This window comes from Schistocerca serialis, chromosome 3 (assembly GCF_023864345.2).
Source record: "Schistocerca serialis cubense isolate TAMUIC-IGC-003099 chromosome 3, iqSchSeri2.2, whole genome shotgun sequence".
Taxonomy (NCBI): domain Eukaryota; kingdom Metazoa; phylum Arthropoda; class Insecta; order Orthoptera; family Acrididae; genus Schistocerca; species Schistocerca serialis.
Window position 1 is genome coordinate 888,196,912 of NC_064640.1, and position 26,863 is coordinate 888,223,774.

The following is a 26,863-nucleotide window of genomic DNA, read 5'->3' on the forward strand; positions in this document are numbered from 1 at the left end:
TAAAATTACCAACACCTTAAATTTTTAACGCCATTGTAACAATTTGAGCGCTTTTTATATTGGTTTATGGTGATGTTTCTTTCTTAAAAGCCTCTCGATCGGAAAAATTTTGGTACCTATGAGCTAAAATGCTCACGAGCCTAAACATACTCATTGGGCGTTGCAGCTCCAAAGTTGTCAGAAAGTTTTAAATAAAACGTGTGTCCATGTCGCTCCGAGAACTGTAACGAACTGAAGCTGTTCTAAATCGGTAATAAGTGCAGGCCACTTATACTGAGCAAAACGCGCACCAGACTGAGAGTGATGGCCGCGAGAGACTGATTCCGCGGAGCGGCTCGGGTTTGTATTTTCTCTTAATAGGCACCTTCGTGCGGCTTACATGCGAACTGGGACACTGATCAGTTCAGGTATGTTTTCTGTTTTTTCTTTTGTATTTTGCGGTGCGATGCGATTGGATTAGAGTTTGCGACTCGCAGGTATACATATACCGACGTGGCAAACATCTTGTTGATTTGCTGACGCCCTAAGCGTCTTATCTAGACTAGTGCTTGGCTCCTTCCCAAGTTTCGCCTAACCATACCATTACGAACTGCCTGCGCACTTTTTCTTTGCCTCTCGGCTTAAAAAAAAAGTTAATAGCTTGTTTGCCAGTGTCTGCGATCAATAATGCAGATGCAGCCACAGTGCCGTTGTCGCACGCTTTCAAAGTTTTCTACTTCGAGTACTGTGAACGAAAAACCATTCCTGTTCTGCTATGGACTCCACCCAAAACACCTTTGGGTGTGGCGGCCGCGGTGGCCGTGCGGTTCTAGGCACTTCAGTCCGGAACCGCGCGACTGCTACGGTCGCAGGTTCGAATCCTGCCTCGTGCATGGATGTGTGTGATGTCCTTAGGTTGGTTAGGTTTAAGTAGTTCTAAGTTCTAGGGGACTGATGACCTCAGATGTTGAGTCCCATAGTGCTCAGAGCCATTTGAGCCACACCATTGGGTGTAGTAGTTTCAGATCTGATTTTATGAAATATGTAATCGGTTCTTACTTTCGAATGTCAGTTTTGTTTCAATAGGTGCTTAGTTTGGAGCGCAGAATATAGGTCCCATTTCTCTTGTTGACCACATTGGAAGAGAAAGTTCGGTGTTACAGCCGCATCCTGCGTGGTGAGGCTGGCCGCCTCCGTTCCAGTACCCTTCTGAAAAAGGCAAAGAAAAAGGTCGCTGGTAGTTCATACGTAAGACAATTTCCATGTCAGCGAGGTTACACTTTTCACAGACTAACCTCGTTGTCGGCGGGACATTGAGCTCCAAGGGTAGGAAAGCTTGGCTGCGGTAGCGAGGGCACACAGTGTGTGGACACGCGAGCGTAGGCGAGCTTTCAGGCCCAGTGGGCAGTAGCCAGTATTTGCAGTTTTGTTGCAGTGTAGTTTGCACTTGGTAGTAGCGATTAACGGGAGACGTTTTTTGCAGCGAGGCCCTGTTGACGCTACCGTCCCTGGCAGTATGCAAGCAAGAGGCGCCCTCGCCATCTGGTCCGCACAATGAGTCGGGGTAAGTTCCACGCCACGTCCACGCCTGCGCGCCAAGCCTGCACCCAGCCAAGTCCTACCACGGGACCACTCAAGTAGGAGCTTCCCGCAGATCGCCAACCAGCTTCGTGAACTTAAGTCTGGTTGCGTTCAAACGCGCTGGGTGAATCGGGACCTCCGCCGTTAACTCAGAGGGACGGTAGATAACCCAAAGGCGACCATCTTACCCCAAATAACCCATGTTTTCGGACGCACCATTTTGGAGTTATCTATCCCCCTTTGAAGTGTACAGGTATAGTACAAGGTAGGTTAGCTTTAATTGGGTCACATATTGCCACACTAAGATCACTTCGACTCTGCTTCTTTACATTATTGAAACTAGGATTAATTTGGTCCCACAAAGCATTTAGCTTGGGTCTAATGTGCCACTCAACATCGCATAGGAGACAGGTAATAGGTGACACAATAAAATATAAAGGAATTACGTATTCATTCCTGAGGCATCACTGCGTATAGTTTGCAAAATGATGATCAGAGTAATCCCCGGAACCATCACATACATCACATACATTACATTCTTTTGGAGTTTGAATTTTGTAGAGTATATAATAAAACTTGAGATTTCAACGTCCTGAAGACTTATAGAGGTCATTAGCGACACGAAGCACAAGTTCATTTGGACAAAAATGAGGCGGTCTTGTTGACGGAACCCTACCGGCAGTCGCATTATGTGATGCTGGGAAGCCTCGAATGGCCGAACGGTTTTTTCTTTGCCACCCCTCCCGAATACGATTTCAGTGCCTTACTGTAAATTACAAAAAATGTAGGTGCCTAAGTCGGGTGATACTGGAGGTCATAAAACGGCTGTCGCCCATAAAATCAACGATGTTAGCGAAGCAGCGTACACGGCGAGGGAAAGGCGTGTACATTAGTTTCAACGACACCAACACAAGCAATTTGAAATGTATGGGTATACTTCTCCAACACGTTTGGGTGCCTGTAACACCCTTCAAACAGGACTCAACAACATTAAAACGGCGCGTACGAGTTCCTAAGAAAGATTGTCGTCTTGCGAGATCTGCCTTTCCTTTGAGTTCATCGCACGTACCTAATCCACCCATCATTACTTTTATTTTCCGTTTGCCTGGTCCAGCAACTTGTCTATAATTGCACTCATTTTATTTTTCATTACACAGTATGTTCAACGCACAAGACAACTCGTAGCACAAAGCTACAGTCTATGATTCTTCATTCTGTATAAAACTGACAACAACAGTTTTGTTGCAATTCTGTGCGAAAAGTAACACAGCTTTCAACAAATTCCCTGGGGCGCACACACACACACACACACACACACACACACACACACACACACACACACACAGAGAGAGAGAGAGAGAGAGAGAGAGAGAGAGAGAGAGAGAGAGAGAGAGCCTCTTTTCATCGTCGGATACAAGTTTTGCCTTATTTCGTAGTATGTAGCTTCCTACATACGTTGCAAACCGGAAACGGCTACTTTAGCCAGTGCCGTCTCAGATAAACAAAGTAATTCGTTCAGCAACTATAGTATTACAACCTATTGTCTGTGGTCTACTTATCGTCTGCGATTTATCTTCGCACCTTTTGACAGTTAACTTTTTCATGTCTCGTTTTATTTAAAGTGATTTTATGAAGTTTATTATCTGAACTTAATCCTGCACGAGTAACAATCTGTTGCCCTATCGCGTAGGAAGCGTAGTGTGCGCTATCGTGAAACTCCTGACAGATTGAAACTGTGCCGGACCAGGAATGCAAATGGGACTCGTGCTTTTCGTGGGCAGTGCTTTTGCCGGCAGAGCATTTCCCATGAAAGGCTTTCCGCGAGTTCCCTAAATTGCGTGAAGCAAATGCTGGGATGGTTCTTATGAAAAGGGCGCGGCCTATTTCCCTTCCCAATCCGACCTCTGCTCTGTTTCTAATGACCTCGTTGTCAGTGTGATGTTAAACCCTAATGTCCATTCCGTGAAAGGCAAGATTCCGGCGTTGACCCTGGTCTGGCACACGTTATGAATGAGGCAGAAAATGTCAAATATCTTTCGGTTATTCTCATCTGGTGCTTTAAACGCAGATAAGAGCAAGAAAGAAGCGGACAGATTGGGCTATTCTTCAAACTGACAATCATAAACAGTTTGTACGGCGCAAACTGAAAACTAGCTTTCTGTAGTCGCATGACAGTAATTAATACAGCATGTAGATTTGCTGCAGATGTTGCAGCATGCTGTGCTGTCCGTGTCTTGGCTTCGCTTGCGCTTATTATTTGCTATTATAATGACAAAAACTGCTTGTAAATTCGAGCACATAAATTGCTGTGTGCACTGTATTTGCTTCGCTTAGCGCGTTTTATGAAGAAAGCGACTAGATACTCCAAAAGAATTTCATATATTATCTTGCACTCACACTGTTTGTACAAGGCACTGTTTTTCTTTACTCAGACATGTTTTAGCGCTTCCTGTGCTATATTCGGTGGTATTTCTTAACGTTCCGTTTGAAAATTACTATTATTATTATGTGGTAACATTATATATATATATATATATATATATATATATATATATATATATATATATATAAAGTAGTGATAATTAGGTGTCAGATTTTGTGTTGGTGTACACAAATAGTTAATGACATGTTACTGAACTCATCCACGAAATATTGTCTATTTATGCAATGGCGAAAATTAGGCCTAGAAATACTAATCTGGAAATCATATAAATGTATAGTTTACGCATACCTTACACGATGCTGAGAAGTTACTTTTATGCTGGTTGGTTTGTAACTATCATACATTTTTATAGCAGCTTTTCAGATGACAGGGTGTAAAAGTTTGTGGTAGTAGTAAAGCTACCATCATAAAAATGGCTTGTTAGCATCATGTGAGGTATGTGTAAAATTATATAAATATTTGTTTCCCATTCTAGTATTTCTAGGCCAAGTTTTTGCTGTAGCATCAACGTACAATTTTTCGTACCTCAGGTGACATATGCCATTGATTATAAATGTACACCAGCATAGAATTAGACACCTAATTATCTTTCCTTTATATGTAAATAAATAACTTTAAGCTGAAATGAATACGTTACAATATTATAATAATTTTCATAGTGAACAATAAAAATGTCCCATTGAAGACAGGACAAGGTGCTGAAACATTGTGGCTAAAGAAAAACAAACATTGTCTTGCATAAGGCGTAATATTTCTCCAATTTTTCTCAGTAAACACGGAAAGGAAGAAGAGAATCAACATCCAAAAATACGATACTGTAGAGATTCCATTTTTGACATGCCGAAGGTTTCGCTACTTCTTACTTCCCAAATTCCAACTCTCATCAGAGTTCCCCATTCATCGCATCACGACCATCTACATGCTAGCCAACGGGTCGAAGTAGTCGCTTCTTTTTCTCTGGGAGAAAATGCGTTCTCCGTCGGGCGCACTGGTTTGTTTGCTCCAGTGACGGTGAGTACCCCATCCGCGGTAGCATAGCTATTGGGGTGGCTGCCCAAACAGCCTCCTAAAGTGGACTGAATTGGCGGACGAAACAGATGACGTATATTCCACGGCAACCAACTGTTAATGGAGCAGATGTCAGAATCTCAATAGTCCGAACAGAAAATGAACAAAAAACGAAATAGACTGACTTCCACCAAATCAGTCTAAAGGAAGGAAACCTTGAATGAAGAAAATAAATAAATAAGAGCACTTACAGAGCTGACCAACAAAGCCTCGGGACTGAAAAAAACTAATAAATAATTGTGTCAGTCAGATCAAAATGAACTGATTGCCAAGAAGCGTTACTGAAGATTTTTTATTTCACAAGTTCCGTAGTTTTAACTCATTATTTTAATAGGAAAACTCTTTTCACCCTATCAGTCCGGCCGCCGGGTATTCTTTCACACTAGTTTAGATATAGCTTCTCACATTTCGAATCCAGTAAGGAATGCGCTTCAATGGTACGCCTGTGTAAATATTTATACATCGGCCCTCTTCTACAAGTTATGGATACTACAAATTTCCTGTGTGAAATTTCACATTTAACAAATACAGTGGCTTTCTAAGGTTATTCTGGATTATTCATATCAACAGTGTGTCGTATGTGCTTCGTTGCAGCAAGTAAGCAGTGTCTAATCTGCAACTCGTAAGCTAATTTGCCAGAGACGTAAAAAGTTTTCCAAATGCTATTTACAGTACTATTTACAGGCTTTTTATACATGCAGTATTTATATTAGGGAACTATGCACCAAACGAAACATGTTTACATCCTTGTGTAACTCGTGTCAAAATAAAACAAGAGGTAAAATCACAACTGGAAGTAGTCACTACATGGAATCCAAACGTCATTTTAACGTCATGTGATATTTTTGAATAAATTTTTCTTCTTTCCGTTCTCTTCCAACGGTGCCAGGATTAACATTCCTACCAAGGAATGTAAAGACCTTAGAGCGCTGTCAGATGCGATTGACTAAGTAAATTTCGTTTCAAGCTACTCTCCCGTCTTAGTCTTAAACCATCACACCAACAAACCGATTATTTCTTTTAGCAGTTTTCGTTCCAGCTTGGTCATTATCCCTGTAGCGTCGTTCGTGACTGAAACTGCCGATTACTACTGTTTTTTCACGCCTGTGATATCCTTTCTACTTTTCCTGTAGACCGAATTGATAGTTCCAAACCCAGGAGTAGTACTCCAAAAAAAATTGTACGAGTATATTGGATCCGATTCTCTGTAACAGACACGTTACACTTTTCCAAAATTCTCCCATTTTACCTACCTGCAACTGATTTTTTTTCGTTACACTTCAAATAGGGTAATAGCGTTATGCCTAGAGGCTAGATAATTAATCGGTGTGACAGGCCAGCGACATACCCCTAAAGCTGTAATCGATGCTACTGGATTTTGTTCTTATGTTCATGCACATAATCTTGCGTTTAACTGTTCTTAATGCAAGCTGCCGTTCACTACAAGTGGGAATTATGAATAAGTTAGTGAATTTCCTTGTACTTACTGAATTTCAGTATACTCATGATCATGATTGAAAAGATATTAGAGTGTGACGCCCTTTTTTAAACTCTTTGACTTTCTTATACAGTTGGAAGAGCGAAGTCCCCACTTGTTTAGCTTTTTACCCTTTTACATGTTTCTCTCATGAACTGAAGAGTGGTAACTACTCCCTGGCTGCTTTGTGACACGTGGCACTGTCATCAGGGTGCGAGGTATACCGAAAAACAGTCCATGAACCGTTGGTGACACCGTATGTGGTCTGCCTCCGCCGAGGTGTACATACTTTTGTAGTGCGTGCGGCGGTTTGGCAGGCAGTACTCGTAAAGGCCTTCTAACCTGGGTTACGCTAAAGACCGTTTTAAACAGGACTTGCGACACGAACAAGAAAGTCGTCTTCAGCAGCACTCTACGCGATAGACGCTCAAACTACAGAAAAGCGTTTACACAGTACGTACGTGTCTATTCGTCTGCTCTACGTTTCTACTGCGTTTGTTGTCATCTTCCAATAAGTGAATCGGCGACTTAAATTCACTTTTCGAGAATATCAAGTATTTTATGTCCTTTTGTAATGATTGCAATATATTCGCTGAGCGGGAGATAGAATTCACAAAGAACTGCGTGCTGTTTGTCAGTTGGGCTCCCCACTCGGTCGTCTGCGCTTGCGCGAAGCATTTTCATGTGCGTGAGAATAGGATCCATGCTATTTCGTCTAAAAACAATCGTACGCGTGAATCTTATGCAAGTGGCCCGCGTTTACACGGTGGAGGCCGGCGGAACCGATGCACCGTACGTAATCTTGCAAGCTCACACGTCCGGTGTAGAACGGGCTCAAGGCCTTCCACTGCTGAACGATCGCCTTTTGGCGCTTAGTAGTGGTTCATGATGGCAGTCGTAGGGCTCGTCTTAGGACAGCAATTTTTTTTATCTATTAAATCCGGATTAAGTCTTTGGAGTGAGCTGGGCGCTAAAGATGTGTTATGTCCCATTGTTGCTGGTACTCTTTTACCAACTGTTTAGATGGAACATAGGACCGTGTGTGACACTAATTAAGCGCATCTACCATAGAAGGATGTTGTTTCTGTTGACAGCAACCGTCGCAGTGGGAGCAGCTTACGTGCTCCTAGCAATATGCCTCTCCACAAGAGGACACTGTTGATGTTATCAGTCCCGGTCCACAATATTAGCGGAGTTGTAAAGCGCCCCAGGAACTCATCGGATGAGCAGCGGAAAGATTCACTCTTCAGACTGAACCACGACTCAGCTATGAATAAGGCAGTACCTTACTGTTCCGAAGGCCACTCGCATTCGTCGGGCCACGTTCACCCTTTGTATCAGGGGAATGCATCTGGCGTTTTACCAAGTATATGAACCAGTCTCCTGAAGCCCACGACACACTATCTGACTGGGTATATGTGACATAGAGGCAACCAAAAAGCCTCTAGGCCAGCCCCGACTCTAATGACGGTACTGTCGACGAGTCGTTAGACTCTAATCCGCCTTCCTTTCCTTTTAGGCCAGTTAGGTGCCGTGCTGGTTGGACGTCTTAGTGTATTTAAGGTGCTGAGTTGTAGCACGTGGTCGCCTTGTCCGTACATTTTAGTAATACAGAGTGTATCAAAAAGAATCATCCGATTTGGCACGTCTATATTTCTTAAACTAATAAACATAGACAGTGAATTTTGTTTGTTGATCAACGGGATACCGGAAAAGTTTTCTGATACCTTTTCATACCTTTTCATAGGTGTTCAATATGTGCCCCTTGAGATGTACGGCATATGTCAATGCGGTATTCAAATTGTTCCTACAGTGCAGCGAGCATGTCTTGAGTTACAGCTTCCACAGCTGCTGTTATGCGGTGTCTCGGTTCATTCATTGTTGTTGGTAACGGAGACACATAAACAGAGTCTTTTATAAACCCACCACAAGAAATAATCACATACAGTCAGGTCCTGTGACATTGGAGGCCAGTAACGTAAGGCTGAATCATTTGGTCCTCTGCGACCGATCCATCGTTCAGTAATCCTTTATTTTAAAAATTCCCGCACTTCCAGATGCCAGTGCGGTGGTGCTCCATCCTATTGGTAAACGAAGTCGTTCGAATCAGTGTCCAACTACGGGAAAAGGAAGTTCTCAAGCATATCGAGATACGTACTTCCTCTAACAGTGTTCTCCGCAAAGAAAAATGAACCATACACCTTTTCCCGTGAAACTGCACAAAACACATAAAATTGTGGAGAGTCCGTCTCATGTTGTACAACTTTATGTGATTGTTCCGTACCCAATATTCTCACATTATGACGGTTCACCTTTCGATTTAAATGGAATGTTGCATCGTCACTAAACACTAAGCGTGGAAGGAAACTGTCATCCTCCATCTTGCCAAGAACGAAATTGCAGAACTCCACATGTTGTTTGTCACCTTCACGAAGAGCTTGCAGTAGCTGCATTTTGTACGGTTCCATGTGTAAACGTCGACGCAACACACGCCAGAGTGACATCGGGGGCATTTTGGGCTGCCGAGCTGCACGGTGAACGGATTTCTACGGACTCCTTGTGAAACTATGGCGAATGCGTTCGACGTCTGTGTCAAACACTTAGGAACGGCCCGCCGATTTGCTTTTACACGAACAACCTGTTTCTCGGAATTGTTCATGCCATCGTCTAATGCTCTGTGCTGTAGGAGGATTCATACTGTGGTGTCACCGTCAGACACCACACTTGCTAGGTGGTAGTTTTAAATCGGCCGCGGTCCATTAGTACATGTCGGACCCGCGTGTCGCCACTGTGTGATCGCAGACCGAGCGCCACCACAAGGCAGGTCTCGAGATACGGACTAGCACTCGCCCCAGTTGTACGGACGACGTAGCTAGCGACTATACTGACGAAGCCTCGCTCCTTTGCCGAGCAGATAGTTAGAATAGCCTTCAGCTAAGTCAATGGCTACGATCTAGCAAGGCGCCATTAGTAACATTGCATGTATCTAAAGAGTCTCACTTGTATCGCCACAATCTCCATATGTACCAAAAGGATGGATTAAAGTTAAGTATTACAGAAGCTACGTACTTTTCTTTATAACAATCATTACGTATCCTGTTTCAGACCTCACGCACCCTCTTTGGCTTAGCACGTGCCTGTCGGCTTCCTCACATTGTGTCTAGGCTGTCTTGTCTAGACACAACACATACTATATCTAGTACGAAAGTCACGCTGAACAGTTGTTACTGACCTGCACTGCGCAAAACGTAGAACACAAAACGCCTTCTATTCCGACACCAGTTTTACTAGAACTGAAGCGGGCGCACACTGCTACTACCTAGCGGGAACCATGTAAAACTCGAGTATTTTCTCTTTCCGACAGTACGTTGTTCACACACATATCTCAGATAACGTAATAGTTATGATTTTTTTAAAAAATCGAATGATTATTTTTGATATACCCTGTATATCTTCCCTCCTGGGATCTCCTCCACAGTTATGAATTGACAGTACTTACTGTAACTTCAACTGACGCCACACTTCACACTGACTGACTGGCTGGCATCCACACAGCCAATGGTCCAGCCTCGATGATGATGATGATGATGATATGATGATGATGATGATGTTGTTTGGTTTGTGGGGCGCTCAACTGCGCGGTTATCAGCGCCCGTACACATTCCCAATCCGTACACAGTCCACTCCAGCCACTTTCATGAATGATGATGAAATGATGACAACGCAAACACCCAGTCCCCGGGCAGAGAAAATCCCCAACCCGGCCGGGAATCGAACCCAGGACCACGCGATCTAGAGGTAGCAACGCTAATCCAGCCACGAATAGTGTCATTCAGGTGTGTTCGCTATGCTGTCGTTCCCTGCGGCTCGTGTACTGTACGTTAAACACACACGACACGCAGTAAGAAATTTCTGTCTACTATGCTGTCTTGTGCTGACATGTCACGTGTTTTGGTGGCACTGGTTAGTCCACACAGTGTCGCCATGACGCTATGTTGTGCCGTAGGTCTGTAAGATCTCTGAAATTTTGGACGTGACTGTACTGTCCTTCACATGAGTGCTTCATTAGCCAGTAACTTACATACTGCTCACTCGTGACTAGAATTTTTCAGTGAACAATACTTGTCCTGGTTAACATTCTGAAATGTACAAGGACAGTCCTGTAGTCACCAACACATTTGGAGATACAACTGACATTCGGTTTTTTGTCATGAGTTGACTGTGTAGTACAGTTTAGAAAGTTTTCCGGAATCTTTAGACATTCGTCGACTTTTATAAGGTATCATATATTTAAAAAACGGTACTTAGTAATCGTTCCTAAACACGGGCAGATGTTTGGAAAAGAAACTTTTTCCCCATTTCACGTACAGCATAGTATTGAATCGTAAACTGTGTTTTTGGCCCTTGCAGTTGAGTCGCGCGGGGTAGCTGCGCGGTGTAGGGCGCCTTGCCACCGGCTCCCCCCGTCGGAATTTCGAGTCCTCAAAAATGGTTCAAATGGCTCTGAGCACTATGGGACTTAACTTCTGAGGTTATCAGTCCCCTAGAACTTAGAACTACTTAAACCTAACTAACCTAAGGACATCACACACATCCATGCCCGAGGCAGGATTCGAACCTGCGACCGTACCGGTCGCGCGGTTCAAGACTGAAGCGCCTAGAACCGCTCGGCCACTCCGGCCGGCTTCGAGTCCTCCCTCTGGCGCGCGCGCGTGTGCGTGCGTGTGTGTGTGCGTGTGTGTGTGTGTGTGTGTGTTGTGTCATTAGCGTTACAGTTTGGTCCCATAGAAACTTACCACAAATTTCCAAATTTCCTTGCAGCTGGCACACGTCAGGAATAGTGATCTTTAAATCTGAACCTATTTTCTTTGACCTTCTTATAATCTAGGGTACTTAAGCTCATCTCCGGTCATTCGGCACTACTCTCCATAAATGAAACAGTTATTACGTAAAACTAACCACAATACTTGTTACTTGTCATCTTTTCAAATTTGATTTCAACCACTGTGGCTGCTTATTTTTATGATATTAATGAGTTCGTGCCGCCATCAAAGCTAACGTTTCAAAACAGAATTTAAGCTTTAAGCTTTTCCTTTTTGTCTACCATTTCAGTCATGGGGGAATGAAGGATAGTGATGGAAACAACCGAATGAAAACAATAGATTCATTGGGTTGTTTGAAAATAATCAACTCATTCTGTTGTAGTTTTATGTATCGGTCGAATTATTAATTCTTTTGAGTGAAAGTGGTCTGTGGGAGCAACCGAATGAAAACAGTCGTTAAGTTGGTCATTCATTCTTTTGAATTATACTAGTATATGGGAGTAACGGAATGGAAACAATCGTGTCAGTCGGTCTTAATTTTACCTGTCGGTTGAATTATTTATTATTCGTTTGTTTTTTTCGAGTGAAAGAAGTCAGTGAGAGCAATCGAATGAAAAGGTTCAACACCGTTGTAGCTTTGCATATTGACTGATTTATTCATTCTTTCAAGTGAAAGCAATCAATAATTTCTCTGTTGGTTAAACCATGTACTCATTGTTTTAATTGAAACCGCTCTTTAGTGTTTTAGCTGACCGAGCTATCCATTTATTGTTCTGAGTGAAATCAGCCTGCACTACTTCATTTAGCTTAACAAAAGCAGTGCTATATTATACTGACAGAGGGTGGTCCCAAGTGCAGTCGTATCTCAAGGGTATGCCAAAGTTAACGTAAGCAGTATACATGTTCGTATAATTATGATCTGAATGGAGTAATTTTTCTTTCCATCATTTCAAACTGATTCATATACTGCTGTGGATTAAATTGTTCCAGGTGCCATTAACGCTTAAGTAATTAACCTGACGTATCACTGGGGTAGGCCTACCATCACTTAAACTGCCGACCGCAGACAAAACCTTCGAAAACCCCTGACATGTGGGTGAAATCGGATTATTTTCCTGGACACAAACAGTCTGTAGACGATAAGTCGGCCGATGGCCATGATGTTCGGCGGGGAGCGGGGACCTGAGAAGGCGAATGTTTTCTTGCTTGCGTTTCAGTGCTGACAATGCCAGCGGACATGCGCCTCCTACCGATCGAATGCAAGACATTTGCCACGCCGGACATTTGCCACACTTGCCCCTTCGCCAGGTAGCTTGAGTAGCTATCCCTCAGGTAAGGGACGCCCTTCCCCGCACTACCTCTGTCCGCTTTCAAACCACCGTCTTCACATCTTACTCGATACAACCAGTACGTAAGGAACCTTCTCCTTCGACATCTTGGCCAAATACAGAGCTTCTTTTCCGAAATCGAAATATTTATAACTTTTGGGAAACGAAGGCAATACCGACGATTATGTCAGTATGTAATTAGTTCTGCCAAATATAAATATAGATTCCTCTGTCTGTACGATAGCTTCCTTTCACGCTTACCGATTGCGATAGAAACAGTCCAACGTCATGGGAGCAACAAGAAAGGAACGATGTAAAGAGAATGCGAATGTACGCTAATCATTTCTTTTTTAATCACTGCATTTGTGCCTACTTTAATTACTACAACAGCGTGCCCAAAAGACAACAAGGAAAGAAGAAATGGGTATGTGATTGTTTGAAAAGAAGAAAGACATACTCCATATTAATTTACTCTCTAAAATGCGATATCCCTTGCGGCGAAACATTAGTTAATAAAGTGTAGCCGGACAGTGTTCAAAACATGACTGAAAATACGTTCACTAAATAGAGATAAGAACATCTATGATTGACATGTCATCTAAAGTCGACGTACAATTTTAAAATGTTAGAAATAAGGAAATGAAGTAATACAGAATGCTATGCTTGTAACGTACGTTGTTGTTCTACATTGTTTGGCTCTGGTATTTACAGGGTCACAGAGAGAGCATCCTAGGTTTTGGAGGGAAAAGCCGTAGTTGTAATGATCTGCTCTACAACAGAAACAAGAAGCACAACTTAAGGAAAAAAATGTAATGTGTGTTCCAGCTCACAAGCGACATTGAAGCAGATAGTTCCTGTGACTTAGTATGGGCAGAGGTCTCATCACAAATAAGTACCCTACCCATACAATTATAGTTGTCAGTGACTTCAATCTACCTTCCGTATGTTGACAAAAATACATTTTCAGACCCTATTGTAAATAGAAAACAACTTCCGTAATTGTCCTAAATGTTTTTAATTATTTTGAAGAATTAGTTCACGAGGCCATTCAAATTGTAAATGGTTACGAAAACTCACTTGACCTCTTAGCCACAAATAATCCTGAGCATCACGACGGATACAGGGATTAGTGAACACACAGTCATAGCGAGGCTCAATTCCGTAACAAAGAAATTCACCAAAAGTATACGCGAACTATATCTATTTATAAAAGCAACTAAAAGTTCGGTTGACGTCTTTTTAAGAGACAGTCTCCAATACTTCCAAACTATGTAAGTGAAGACCGTATGTGGCTTAACTTCAAAGAAATAGTGTTAACAGCACTCCAGAGATTCATACTAAATAAATTAATAAGAGACGGAACTGATCCCCCATGGTACACAAATCACGACAGAAAGCTGCTGCAGGAGCACCGAAAAGGCAAGTATAATTTAGACGAACGCAAAATCTCCAAGATTGGTGAAGTTTTACTGAGGCTCGAAATTTGGTGCGGATTTCAATGCGAGATGCACTTAATAGTTTCCACAACGAAACACTCTCTAGACATGTGGCGGAAAATCGAAAGAGATTCTGGTTCTATGTTAAGTAAACCAGCGGAAAAGTTCAGTAAGCGATGGGGAGGAGGAGGAGGAGACAAGGGACCCAACCCTTCGGAGGAGATAAAATCGTGGCAAATGACCGGCGTGGCAAATGTCCGCACACCTATCGATCAGCAGATATAAATTACACAAGAGAGTAACAAGGATTTGTGAAAGCACATTATAGAGACGTTCATATTCAGACGTAAATGAAATCGGTTTTATACAGCTCATTGATTAGAAGTCAAATGACATTTAAGACATTCAGTTGTCTGGCGGGCGGGGCGGCTTCTCAGTATCTCAGTAAAGAAGTATGGAAAATACAGGGTGTTCCAAAATTGTCTTTACAACTTGGATCAGATACATTTCAGAAACGGTGATAAGTAGAAAAGCGCGGTTTGCGGCATAATTTTCATTTACACCTAAGATTCTAATAGCTGCTTAACAGTTGTTAAGGTGACCATATTTTCTAGAGCCAAATTCGAGACAAGTTAAAAAAATTGATATTGCAAAAAAAGCCTGAATTGAACGTAGTAAATGCAAATTATCGCTTTAATTTGTTACAAAAAGTACATTAATTTGTATTATATTAGTACTTTCTAAGATGGAGTGCGAGTAAGCATACAGTGTTCATCAGTGCTATAAATTTTCTTCGGCATGTCTGTTTTCTTCAACAGCCTTATGAAAACATTCAACTCAAGTTTCATAATAATTCACTCTAGTCAGTAACATTGCTTTCGTGGTTTCCACAACAAACTGTGTTTTACCACTGCTCCATAGATTACTGATTTGGGAAAATATCCTTACAGTAACAGCGTACTGATACAGGTAAAATGAACATGCAATTGGGGATAAATAGTTTCATATTTGTTAAATCCGGGACAATCAGGTGTCCCGAATTACTTTTGGCAAAATTCGGGACAGAGCTAGAAAAATCGTGAATGTCATGAAAAAAAAGGGGGGGAGGGGGGGGGGGGGACCGAGGCACCGATGGTCACCTTAAGTGCGTGCGCCGACTGTGACACACATGTTATCTAAGCAATTTTCCAGTTCCGTGGGGCCGGCCGCGGTGGTCTAGCGGTTCTAGGCGCTCACTCCGGAACCGCGCGACTGCTACGGTCGCAGGTTCGAATCCTGCCTCGGGCATGGATGTGTGTGATGTCCTTAGGTTAGTTAGGTTCAAGTCGTTCTAAGTTCTAGGGGACTGATGACCTCTGATGTTAAGTCTCATAGTGCTCAGAGCCATTTGAACCAGTTCCGTGTCTGCCTAGGATGTCCTCATTAAGGTGTGTTATTGCTGCTCTAATGCGAGCTCACAGTTCGTGCAAGTCCCGCCCGAAGAAAGAAGTGTAACGGGGTTCCGCAGGATCTGTGAGTTAGATCTGATCTGTTCAAACCATTCCACACACTGCCAACTGCTGGAGAGTGGTCAGTCAATAACTAACATGGGAAAGTAAGAAGAAACAGCTTCAGGTGTCTGTGAACATCATGCCATAACCGGACCTTTCTACCTGTTCCCATTTCTAAAATGTACGTGATCAAATTTGTAAAGACAATTCTGGATCATGAAGTATGCACATAGGAGAACGGCTAAGCGTGCTTGCCACTACATTTTTAATAGACTAAAACGAAGACACTATCTATAGTTAGGTCCCTCTTTAATGCATTTTAACTAAGATTTATTAAAATCTATTTTCGCTGGTCCCGGCGGAGGTTCGAGTCCTCCCTCGGGCATGGGTGTGTGTGTCTGTCCTTAGGATAATGTAAGCTTAGGGACTGATGTCCTTAGCAGTTAAGTCCCATAAGATTTCACACTCATTTGAACATTTTTTTGAAAATCTATTTTCAGGCAGTCGAATTTCCACGGGCACGAAAAAATGTCCGGTTTACCCCGAACAGTTGTATAAAAATCCCACCAGCACGCCTCTGTACTCCCTTAAGACTAGGACCAATGCGGGGAAGCCGGACGGAGTGGCCGAGCGGTTCTAGGCGCTACAACCTGGAACCGCGCGACCGCTACGGTCGCAGGTTCGAAACCTGCCTCGGGCATGGATGTGTGTGATGTCCTTAGGTTAGTTAGGTTTAATTAGTTCTAAGCTCTAGGGGACTGATGACCTCAGAAGTTAAGTCCCATAGTGCTCAAGCCATTTGAACCATTTTTTTGCTCAGAGCCATTTGAGCCATTTTTTAATGCGGGGAAATCAGCAACCCCATCTCGGGGTACAAGGGTGAACGCAATGGTTCCCTTAAGGATGTATAGAGAAGAACGGAACCTTGCCTCGTTTTAGCTACAGTATGCATTCCGTTTTATGGGCAATGTGTGATGATGTCCACAAATGCAAAACCATGTTATATTAAAAAGTTTTGTATTTAAATAATTATTTTCTGCTCTTTAATCCTGTGTGTGTGAAATTTTTCAGTTGATTTCAAATATTTTGATATTACAGCAGGACATGTAAACATCAGGTTTATTTCAGTTTCTCTTCAAATGAGTCAACCAATACATTGCTTCCTCTAGGCATATCTCGCGAGAAGACCGCGGATGTAAAAGATAGAGTCGAGCTGACAGGGAACATTAGCAGCAACCGTTCTTAAGTCTGAAACTTTCGCGACTGGAACAAGAAAACAGGGAAAGAGCTGTGGTACACCAAGCACCTGCTCCCCGTGGCACACGAGAAAACAAAGAGAGTTAATATTGCATTGTCATCCAGTCCTGAGCTAAGTTGAAAGTTTAAAGTCTCTAGCTTATCGGAAAATTAGTTAAAAACCAGTTGCAAAATTTGTAGCGAGCAGACAGACCGACCGAAAAACGAAGTACCCTTTGCCACACACCAGACTCGAAAACGAGTTAATGTTACAGTATCATCCAGTTCTGAGCTATGCTGAATGCTTAGTCTCTAGCTTATCGGGAAACAAGTTTAAAATCAACTGCAAAATATGTACCGAAAAAAGAAACAGACAAAAGACCAACCTAATCAAAACGTGTTAAAAGTGATTGTTCTTTTATACGAGGCCTGTTCAGAAAGTAAGCTCCGATTGATTGCCAAATTGAAACCACAGTGAACATCAGAAATGTTTTATTTGTAACAATTAGCTACACCTTTCAGCTACTTCTCTACGTAGTCGCCATTCTGACTTAGACTTTTGTCATAGCGTTGTACCAACTTTTCAATAGCCTCATCATAGAAGGCAGCCGCCAGTGCTTTCCGCCAATTCTCCACGCTGGCCTACACCTCGTTGTCTGTGTCAAAATGTTGTCTTCAAAGACAGCGGTTCATGTGACCAGAGATGAAACTCAGGGGGAGACAATTGCGGACTGTATTGTGGGTAATCTCACATTTCCATTTGAAAACGATGCAGGAGCGTCTTCATTGCCCCTGCAGAATGCGGCTGAGAATTGTCTTGATGAAGAAACAGCACGACAGTTATGTAATGTTAGCTGCATAGCTTCAGGCGAAATTTCTCACCAGGCCCTCGTACTTGGCGGCAGGCACTATTTTCTAGACATCTTTACGCACTCACTGCGAGCTCAGAAATGAGAAGAGCGACGTGATGCTAACTGGGGTTATACTAGAGACACTACCCAACACATCTGTGCAAAGCTTTATCGGATTTTCATAGTCGTTTCCATTTCGCGACCGATCGGAGCTTACTTTCTGAACGCCCCTCGTATATACACTAATTTACAATTCAGCACCAGATATTAAACTTCTAGAACCAACCAAAAATTGATATTTAATGCCACAAGTACGAAAATTCGTACTTCAATAAGTCAATACATACATTCTGAATGTACTTTATTTGTAGAAATATATTTTTGATTCACATCTCCTTGAAATAAAATACTTTATTTGTATTTAGAAAAGTTGTCAACCGTAGTCATGTTTCATATATAACGGAAAAGGCTCAAAAATAACTAACGTATGGTGTAGTCTATTTGCGAATTTACAATAGAGAACTTTTATTATACATTTATCGCGAAAACATCAACGGTAATTTAGTATGTCCAACCTCCTCACATCACGCAGTCTCTAGCGACAAATGAACAGAATTTGAGTGTATGATGCCCGTCCGCACAGAGCGCGAGTTTCTACCGCATGTCTTCGTGCTTGCCATACCCTACCTTGCACAGCAAGGTCGCCGTATCTCTTCCCAACTGAGAATGTTTGCAGCATTATGATCAGGGCCCTCCACCCAGCTCGGGATTCTGCCCATCTAACGCGCCAGTTAGAATTTGCCACGATATCCGCCAGGAGGACATCCAAAAACTCTTATCAGTCAACGTTAAGCCGAATAACTACTTGCATAAGGGCCAAAGGTGGACCAACGCGTTATTGACTTGCTCAGTTTGTGAAGCTCTTTCTCTTGAATAAATCATCCAATTTTTCTGAAATCGTAATCATTTGTTTGCCTTTACATGCAAATAACATCTATCGATTTCCGACTCGTTTCGATAATTCCTTCGTGTTGCGTCGTTTCTATTTGATGTTGAAGATTGCGTCGTTTGTATTTGATGTTGAAGAATGAAACTGCAGTTTACAATATGGAGATGACAACATGTGCAATAGTTCATAGAACTAGGCCTGAAAACTATTTCATGAAACTGGGCAGTATTTATAGTGACTTTCACAACGAATAGCTGACGCCTAGCTGCATAAAATTCACTTAACGGTGTAAATTATTGGCGAAAGATGCTTTGATTTATGTTTTGCATTTAATATTTGTGGTGTTCTGTTTCGAGAACAACTACTGTAATAAGCTACTTTATTTAAAATAACTCCAGCGTGGTGATAGTTTCTTTTTTGATTAGTTATCCTAGTTCTAATATAGGTATACATTTAAAGTAGACATTAATAGTTCAAAACTCGTCTCGAAGACAATAGCCACCAGTTATATTCTGGTATAACTTAGCTTCAGAAACTGTTATGTTCTGTCAAGTCTTTAGCCAGTGTATGAAGTCCTGACCCGTGTATGGACAAAAGTAAAAACAGAAAATTTGTGCCTTGCGTAAGGTTGAATCTGCAAAAGAATTTTTCTTTGCAACCACGGAAATCAAAATATCCCCACATCCATAGCGTGAGTAGGAGCCTGACTTGAAAAGATTGTAGGCTTTTGCTTTCTGCAGATCATCCACTGCCTGAGAGCAACCGCAGAAGGCGTCGACTGCTCTCTGTTTTCGTTAGCATAAATAAGCACGTGACAAGTCATGGGAGTAACTCGATTCTCATCTGTCCGCAGCTCGTGGTCTCGCGGTCGCGTACTCGCTTCCCGAGCACGAGGTCCCGGGTTCGATTCCCAGTGGGGTCAGGGATTTTCACCTGCCTCGAGATGACTGGGTGTTTGTGTTGTCCTTATCATTTCATCATCATTCATGGAAGTGGCGACATTGGGCTGAGCGAAGGTTGGGAATTTGTACGAGCGCTGATAGCCGCGTAGTTGAGCGCCCCACAAACCAAACATCATCATCATCGATTCTCCTCTCTCTGTTACATCGATGTATAATTCCAGTCGGCCAACGGCCTCAACGCGTTTTTAGCCACAAGTGCGACGTGTATCTGGAAACAGAAGTACATGCTCCCACAAACCTTCTTATAGTCACCCAGTGCATATTTTTACCATGTCTCCGTTCTATAGCTAAACCGCTTAATATGTTTGAATTTTTGCACCTTTAGGTTATTCCCTAGTTTAGCCAGTTTTCCTGCACCTAAGAAGGAATTTCATTTCATTGCCCCTAAAGAGCTTAGTGTTTTCAGGTGAAGTTGGCCAGACGTCTCAGATTCCCTCCGATTGCATATCATTCCTGACTCCCCACAATCCGAATATCTGATTTTGGTATTACGAATAGCAGTGGATTGGTTGTCATATGAGATACATAACTAATTCCTCCCACGCTTCATTGAACTTAGTTGTCAGAATTTTGGTGGTAAGTTCCTATGGGACCAAACTACTGAGTTCATCGGTCCATAAGCTTACACACTACTTAAACTAACTTACGCTAAGGACAACAAACACACACACACACACACACACACACACACACCCATGCGTGAGGGAGGACTCGAACCTCCGACGGGGGGAGCCGCGCGAACCGAGACAATGCGCCTCAGGCAGCACTGCTACCCCGCGCGGCTGGTTGTCAGAGATTTGGACCAACAGCAAATTTAAGACTGGAGTGGTTATTTCAGAGCATATGCTCTCAGCTGCACCTCTGGTGAATTGAGGCTGACCAACGTGGATTTAGGTAAACTCTAACGCGGGTCTGCTGCCTTATCTGGTGTTCAGTTGGCGTTACAGAACATCTTTCACCGAAAAAACTGTGTACCGTCAAATTGATCGTGGAAAGAAAATGTTATCAAAAATTTGTAGAGATAACACATGAAAATGTCAAGAACAGGGAAATTTTTCGATCTTCAGTTCAACAATGGCAAGCTGATCAGGAGGAAAACCACAGCAGGAGACTGGGCAACTTCGCCTGAAACGAGAAAACACTTTTGTTGCAAAATAACGAAAGAAATATGGGCATAGGGGGAAAGCCAGTAAACATTTCCTTGTAAAGTTCAAAAATGATTCAAATGGCTGAGCACTATGGGATTTAACAGCTATGGTCATCAGTCCCCTAGAACTTAGAACTACTTAAACCTAACTAACCTAAGGACATCACACAACACCCAGTCATCACGAGGCAGAGAAAATCCCTGACCCCGCCGGGAATCGAACCCGGGAACCCGGGATTGGGAAGCGAGAACGTTACCGCACGACCACGAGCTGCGGACCCTTGTAAAGTCCCAAATGGGCTCATCCGTATAATAATAACATGTTTCTTCTTCTGCCCAGAAGTATACTTACTACGTGGTACTGTTTCATAAGTCACTCCATTTCTTGCGTGATTTGTTTACGGCTCTTTTCCTATCAGGTTCATATTATGTTAGTTTAGGCAGTGTTTCTGCAATCATCGTTTGTACATGTTGTAGCTAGCGTGACGTATTTGCTGAGAGCTCGTATAAGAGTGTTTCATGTTTTAGTTCTTTCGTTGTGTTGCTATTTTCGATGTGATCTAAGATACAAAATCTTTTGACTTCCTAAGAAATCTCATTTTTGATGTCTGAATTTTGCTCACCTTAGCTTTGCAAATGGTTTACGTTCCACAACAGTACAGTACTTTCCACATCTATAGTAGACGACTGGCAATAGGTAAGTGCCATGAATCTCTTTTACCATACAGTAGTACTGGAAGTGCCGTAGTTTCAAATTTTAATAAGTTGAATGTTTTTCGACATTTTGCGTTTTAAGGTTCCTTTAAAGGTCAACTGGTAGTTTAGAATCAGCTTGCTTCTTCGATGATGATTCTGTTTCTTTCATAGGTCACATCACCAAATATTTAAAATACGAAATTTGTTCAAATATCGTATTACCTAAGTTAGTCATATATCTTACCTGGCATTTTCTTCTGAATACCATTATATGCACAGAAACAGTTACCTCATAGCTGACACATTATTTATACAGCTTGATTTTGAAGCTTAGGACAAAATGCGAGAGACGACACCTGAGAGGATAATGGAAAAGTTTTAATGCCAGTTTCTTCATACGAAGAAACAGTGTGTACTGGACGTAGTGGACGAAATTGGCCTCCGAAACACCCATGTGTGAGCGACCCAGAATCCGTGGGCATGATCCATCAATTCTGGTCCAACCCTAGTGTGTGAGGGATATTATTGGCGACTGACATGTGAGACTGTGTGTCCTTTCACGACACGCTTTTAACAAATCTCTCCTGGTTAATGTCGTTAACTTGATCTGGTAGAGAAACGCTTATCATTCGATGAAGCATACGCATTTCCATAACGGCCAGCTATTGACGAGCTCTGCCCGTTCAGAGCTACGTGACTTACCGTAATCTTGTATATCTCGGCGATACGGTGCATTGTTATTTGTTTGTCAAACGGCGCCCCAGTGAGCTCCTGCTATCGCATCCAGGCGGCTTTGATTGTGGCTCGTTCATCACTACTGACACTGCCATCGCTTTGTTAGTGAGATCCAATGTATCAGCACACGTTCACTATCCGTAGACTTTTTATTTGACTTTGAACCTTACAGGAGTAGGAACTGTTCCTAAGTAGTCAATTTTTTGTATTTAGTCGCGGTCTTAACTGACGAAGGCGGTCATGCCATTCCTGGATATTTCGGTGCAGTTCGTCTCTTTTGAAAGCGAAGAGGAAACTCGTGCGAACAATTCCTCGGATTGAAAACTACAGGAGGAGGACGAAAGAGAGGAAGACGGCGATGAGGTTTTCAGACATCAGGTAGAAGCCTTAGATAGATCGGAAATTACACCAAAGGCACAATTGATTATGCATTCTTTTGGTTATTTAACTCTGGAGATTCATAGTCTCACCTACTCACGCTTATACAATATGTAGAATACAGTTTTTTGCAGAAAGAGTTGTACGCCTAAATAAGCTATTATAAAGCTTTGCACATATCGTCCTCCTTCCCTAGCCGGCCGAAGTGGCCGTGCGGTTAAAGGCGCTGCAGTCTGGAACCGCAAGACCGCTACGGTCGCAGGTTCGAATCCTGCCTCGAGCATGAATGTTTGTGATGTCCTTAGGTTAGTTAGGTTTAACTAGTTCTAAGTTCTAGGGGACTAATGACCTCAGCAGTTGAGTCCCATAGTGCTCAGAGCCATTTGAATCCTCCTTCCCTGATAATATTTCCTGTCGTGTCTGAAGTTCATAGGACCTCCAAGTATTCATCATAAGTGAATCGTCGCGAAAGTAATCATTGTGTGATCATTGGTGACCCAATGTCTGGACCATATTAACTGGGCGAGAGGCGCTGAGAGTGAGGTATTGGACTCACATTCAGAAGAGCTAGGTTTAAATTAACTTCCATCCAGTTTAGGTTTTCCGTGACTTTCATAAACCAGCAGAAGCGAAATTTGGGAAGGTTTCTTCGAAGAGACCACGCATGATTCTTTTCCCTATCCTTATCAAAATGAGATACACGTTGCATAATGATGTAGCTGTCAACGAGACGTTAAACACTAACTTTCACACGTTTGAGATTGTTGTTTACATTTCACATGTGAAGGCGGAGCACATGTTGTGATCCGCCGTGATATCGTGTGGTTCCTAATGAGTGAGTGATGCTAGCTACTTCATTTGAAGTGAATTCCATGTCAATATCTCCACTGCTTTGTGCGATAAATTTCATTATGAAAAGCTGGAATCGTAATAAAATACGACTGTGACGTCTTAAAACATTTTTTGCGTAAGTATATCGTTAGAAGGATTGGTCTAAATGTACAGAATCAGTTAAAGTAGAATTATCCATCTGGCAACGCTTTTCATATTTCTAAAATTGAAACGTAAAAAAGACCACGCCTTAAACAAAACCCTTGTAGTAGCCATCCGAAGATGATGATGATAAAATCTGTAAGCAGCTATGGTTACTTTATTCAAAATATTACTAATAGTTGGTTGCTCTCTCGAAGCTATAACCAGCAAACTTGCACTATAGCCATGTTTTCTCAATATTTCTGTTTTTGACTCGGTTTCGTCCAATGTTCCCTTCCACCCAGGGGGTCCACAACTCTTTTGTGGATACGTGCGTGGCGAGCACGGGGCCCCGAGCCATTGCAGCCTTTTTTCTCTCCAGGGCTGCATTACCTTTCCCTTCCCCTCCTTTCCCCTCGCCCTCTCCTCTCCCTCTCTTGGTGTCCTTGCTTATGTTGACCCCCGCTATCCTCCTGGTTCTGTTGGTTTTCCAATTCGGCTTTGTTGCATAATCATCTCCTCCTTTTGGCATTCCTTGGTCCCCCTCTGGGGTTTGACCTCCATTACAAAATTTCTCCTCCGTAGTGGGAGCCATTTGGGGAAGAGCACCTTACCTAGTGTCTCCGACGTGCGCCCTCCCAGTACATTCCACCTTTTCTTTCACGTCGTTGTCTGATGCTAGGGTGCATAGCCAGCACGGTAGCCAGCCCGTGTGGTGGGGTCGCTATGTACCCTTTTGGTTGAGCCCCCTGAACACACAGGGATCACAATTCTGATACCTGAGCTGTGACCACCTCATGCATGCCTTTGAGTGGTTGCTCGTCATCCTGGAGCATCGGAACTCCCGGCAATAGCCGCCGTGCCAGACGGCCCTTGCTGTGGCTGGGTGGCGCCCGTGAGGAGAGCTCCTGATCGGAGTGGTTGGTATCAGGGCGGACGTTATGCAAATGAAACGCATACAGGTCCAGAACTCTGGTCGTTCTTCTGCGGCCGTCTCTCTGCATGGAACTGATTCCTCAAGTGCTGCTTCTCTTGCCCCTTCGGCCTTCCCTTCCATGGCTACCCCCTGGGAAGAGGGTCAGGCCCGTCAGCTAGGGGCAAAACCTTTACCCCGTTATCTAGTTTGCACCAGGACTGATGGAGATACTTTCACCAATACCAAACCTTTATTCTTTGTGGAACACATTGAAGACAAGTTTGGCGAAGTGGACTCCCTGAGCAAGATGCGGTCGGGTTCGTTGCTGATAAAAACTGCTTCAGCTGCCCAATCTGCGGCCCTTCGTGCCTTTACCCATCTTGGCACAATTCCTGTGTCCATTACCCCCCACCAGTCTCTAAATATGGTACAAGGTGTGATTTTTCACAGGGACCTCATCCTTCAAACTGATGAGGAACTTCGGGACAATCTCGGACGGCGGGGTGTTCACTTTGTTCGGTGTGTTCAGAAGGGTCCTAAAGACAATCGTATTGATACTGGTGCCTTTATCCTGGCCTTTGAAGGGGATACCCTCCCTGAGAAAGTTAAGATTATGGTCTATCACTGTGATGTGAAGCCATATATCCCCCCTCCTATGAGGTGTTTTAAGTGCTTGCGTTTTGGCCACATGTCTTCCCGCTGTTCCCAGGCCCCTCTCTGTGGTGACTGTGGACGTCCACTCCATGAGGGGAGCCCCTGTGTTCCCCCTCCTGTATGTGTAAATTGTCATGGTATTCATTCTCCACGTTCACCAGATTGCCCAGTATATAAGAAGGAAAAAAAAGATACAGGAGTATAAGTCCCTCGAGCGTTTAACCTACACAGAGGCCCGTAAGAAATTTACACGACTTCACCCTGTGTCCATAACATCTAGTTACGCCTTGGTTACATCTACACCCCTTCCTCCCCCTTCCTTACCCCCATCCCGGACCCCTCTCCTCCCCCCCACTCCCCTGCGGCTCCCACACCTTCTCCTATGGGCGCTGCTCCCCCTCCCCAGCCGGAGAAGTGTCCCACTCCTTCGGCGTCTGCCGGTCAAGGGCGCCTCTCCCGGGATGCCCCTTCCCGGCACCTTCCAGGCCAAAGGTCTGCTGCCGCGCGACGACCGCGAGAGCCGCGGTCTGTCGGCCCCCAGGTCGCCCGGTCTCTTTCTGTTCCTGATCTTGCTGCAGCTGGCTCCTTTATGCCACACAGCCCTCCTCGATCTCAGTCTGAAAAGAAGAAGAAACATAAGTCCCGGGACAAAGAGCCTCTGGTGTCACCGGAGGTCCCTTCCCCGACTTCACAACCGGATTCTGACCTGTCGTTCATGGATGTCGCCCCCTCCTTGTCGGTGACGGGTGGGGACCCGGCGGTATGACTGGATTTAGCGTGTTCAGCCCCCATTTAAACCATCGTTCTGTGGTTCTCCAATGGAATTGTAATGGCTACTATCGTCACCTTCCGGAATTGAAATCCCTTCTACTCTGCAGCTTGTGTGGTTCTCCAGGAATCTCATTTTACTGATGCTCACTCACCGACCCTCCGTGGGTTCCGTGTTTTCTGTCGAAATCGGGTCGGACCCCTTCGGGCTTCTGGTGGCGTTTGTACGTTGGTCCATACAGACATTGCTAGCACGTGGATTCCTCTTCAAACTACATTGGAAGCGGTTGCTGTTAGGGTCCACTTAGACTCTGCGGTCACAGTTTGCAATCTTTATCTCCCTCCTGACAGGACTCTTACACCTGCTGCCTTAACTGCCCTTATTCAGCAACTTCCTCCTCCCTTCCTCCTCCTTGGGGATTTTAATGCTCATCATCCCTTGTGGGGCAGTGCCTTTCCATCTAGACGAGATCTTCTTATAGACCAATTTATTGCAGACCACGACCTTTGCCTTCTTAACGATGGCTCCCCTACTCATTTCAGTGCCGGTCATGGTACCTTTTCTGCCATTGATCTTTCTCTTTCTTCTCCTTCTCTCCTCTCTTCATTACACTGGTCGCCACACGACGACCTTTGTGATAGTGACCATTTCCCGTTGATTATCACGCTCCCTTCCCGCTCCCCGATGGACAGGTTACCTCGTTGGTCTTTCCAACGCGCCGATTGGCCTCTATACACTGCACAGGTCGTGTTTTCTCCCTCTTTGTCGGGTTGTATTGATGACGTCCTACGTGACGTGTCTGACGCGATTGTTCGCGCTGCTAGCCTTGCTGTCCCGCGCTCATCTGGACCATTTCGTCGCCAGCAAGTCCCGTGGTGGAGTACGGCCATTGCCATTGCCATCCGTGATCGCCGTCGAGCTTTGCAACACTTTAAGAGGCACCCATCCGTAGCCAGCCTTACTACCTTTAAAC

The 26,863-nt window shown here is 43.7% G+C and overlaps 1 protein-coding gene across 5 annotated transcripts in view; it reads left to right on the forward strand.

Annotated features, from left to right (window-relative positions):
• Positions 1 to 26,863, forward strand: part of LOC126471125 (transcription factor CP2) — a 941,484-nt gene that overhangs the window by 674,381 nt on the left and 240,240 nt on the right. For 4 of the 5 annotated variants that reach the window (XM_050099206.1, XM_050099207.1, XM_050099209.1 and 1 more), the window contains one exon: positions 1,463 to 1,543. The exons of the other annotated variant lie outside the window; for it this stretch is intronic. In XM_050099206.1, coding sequence (XP_049955163.1) covers positions 1,463 to 1,543 — 81 coding nt within the window. The remainder of the gene's footprint in view (positions 1 to 1,462; positions 1,544 to 26,863) is intronic. 5 annotated transcript variants of the gene reach the window in all.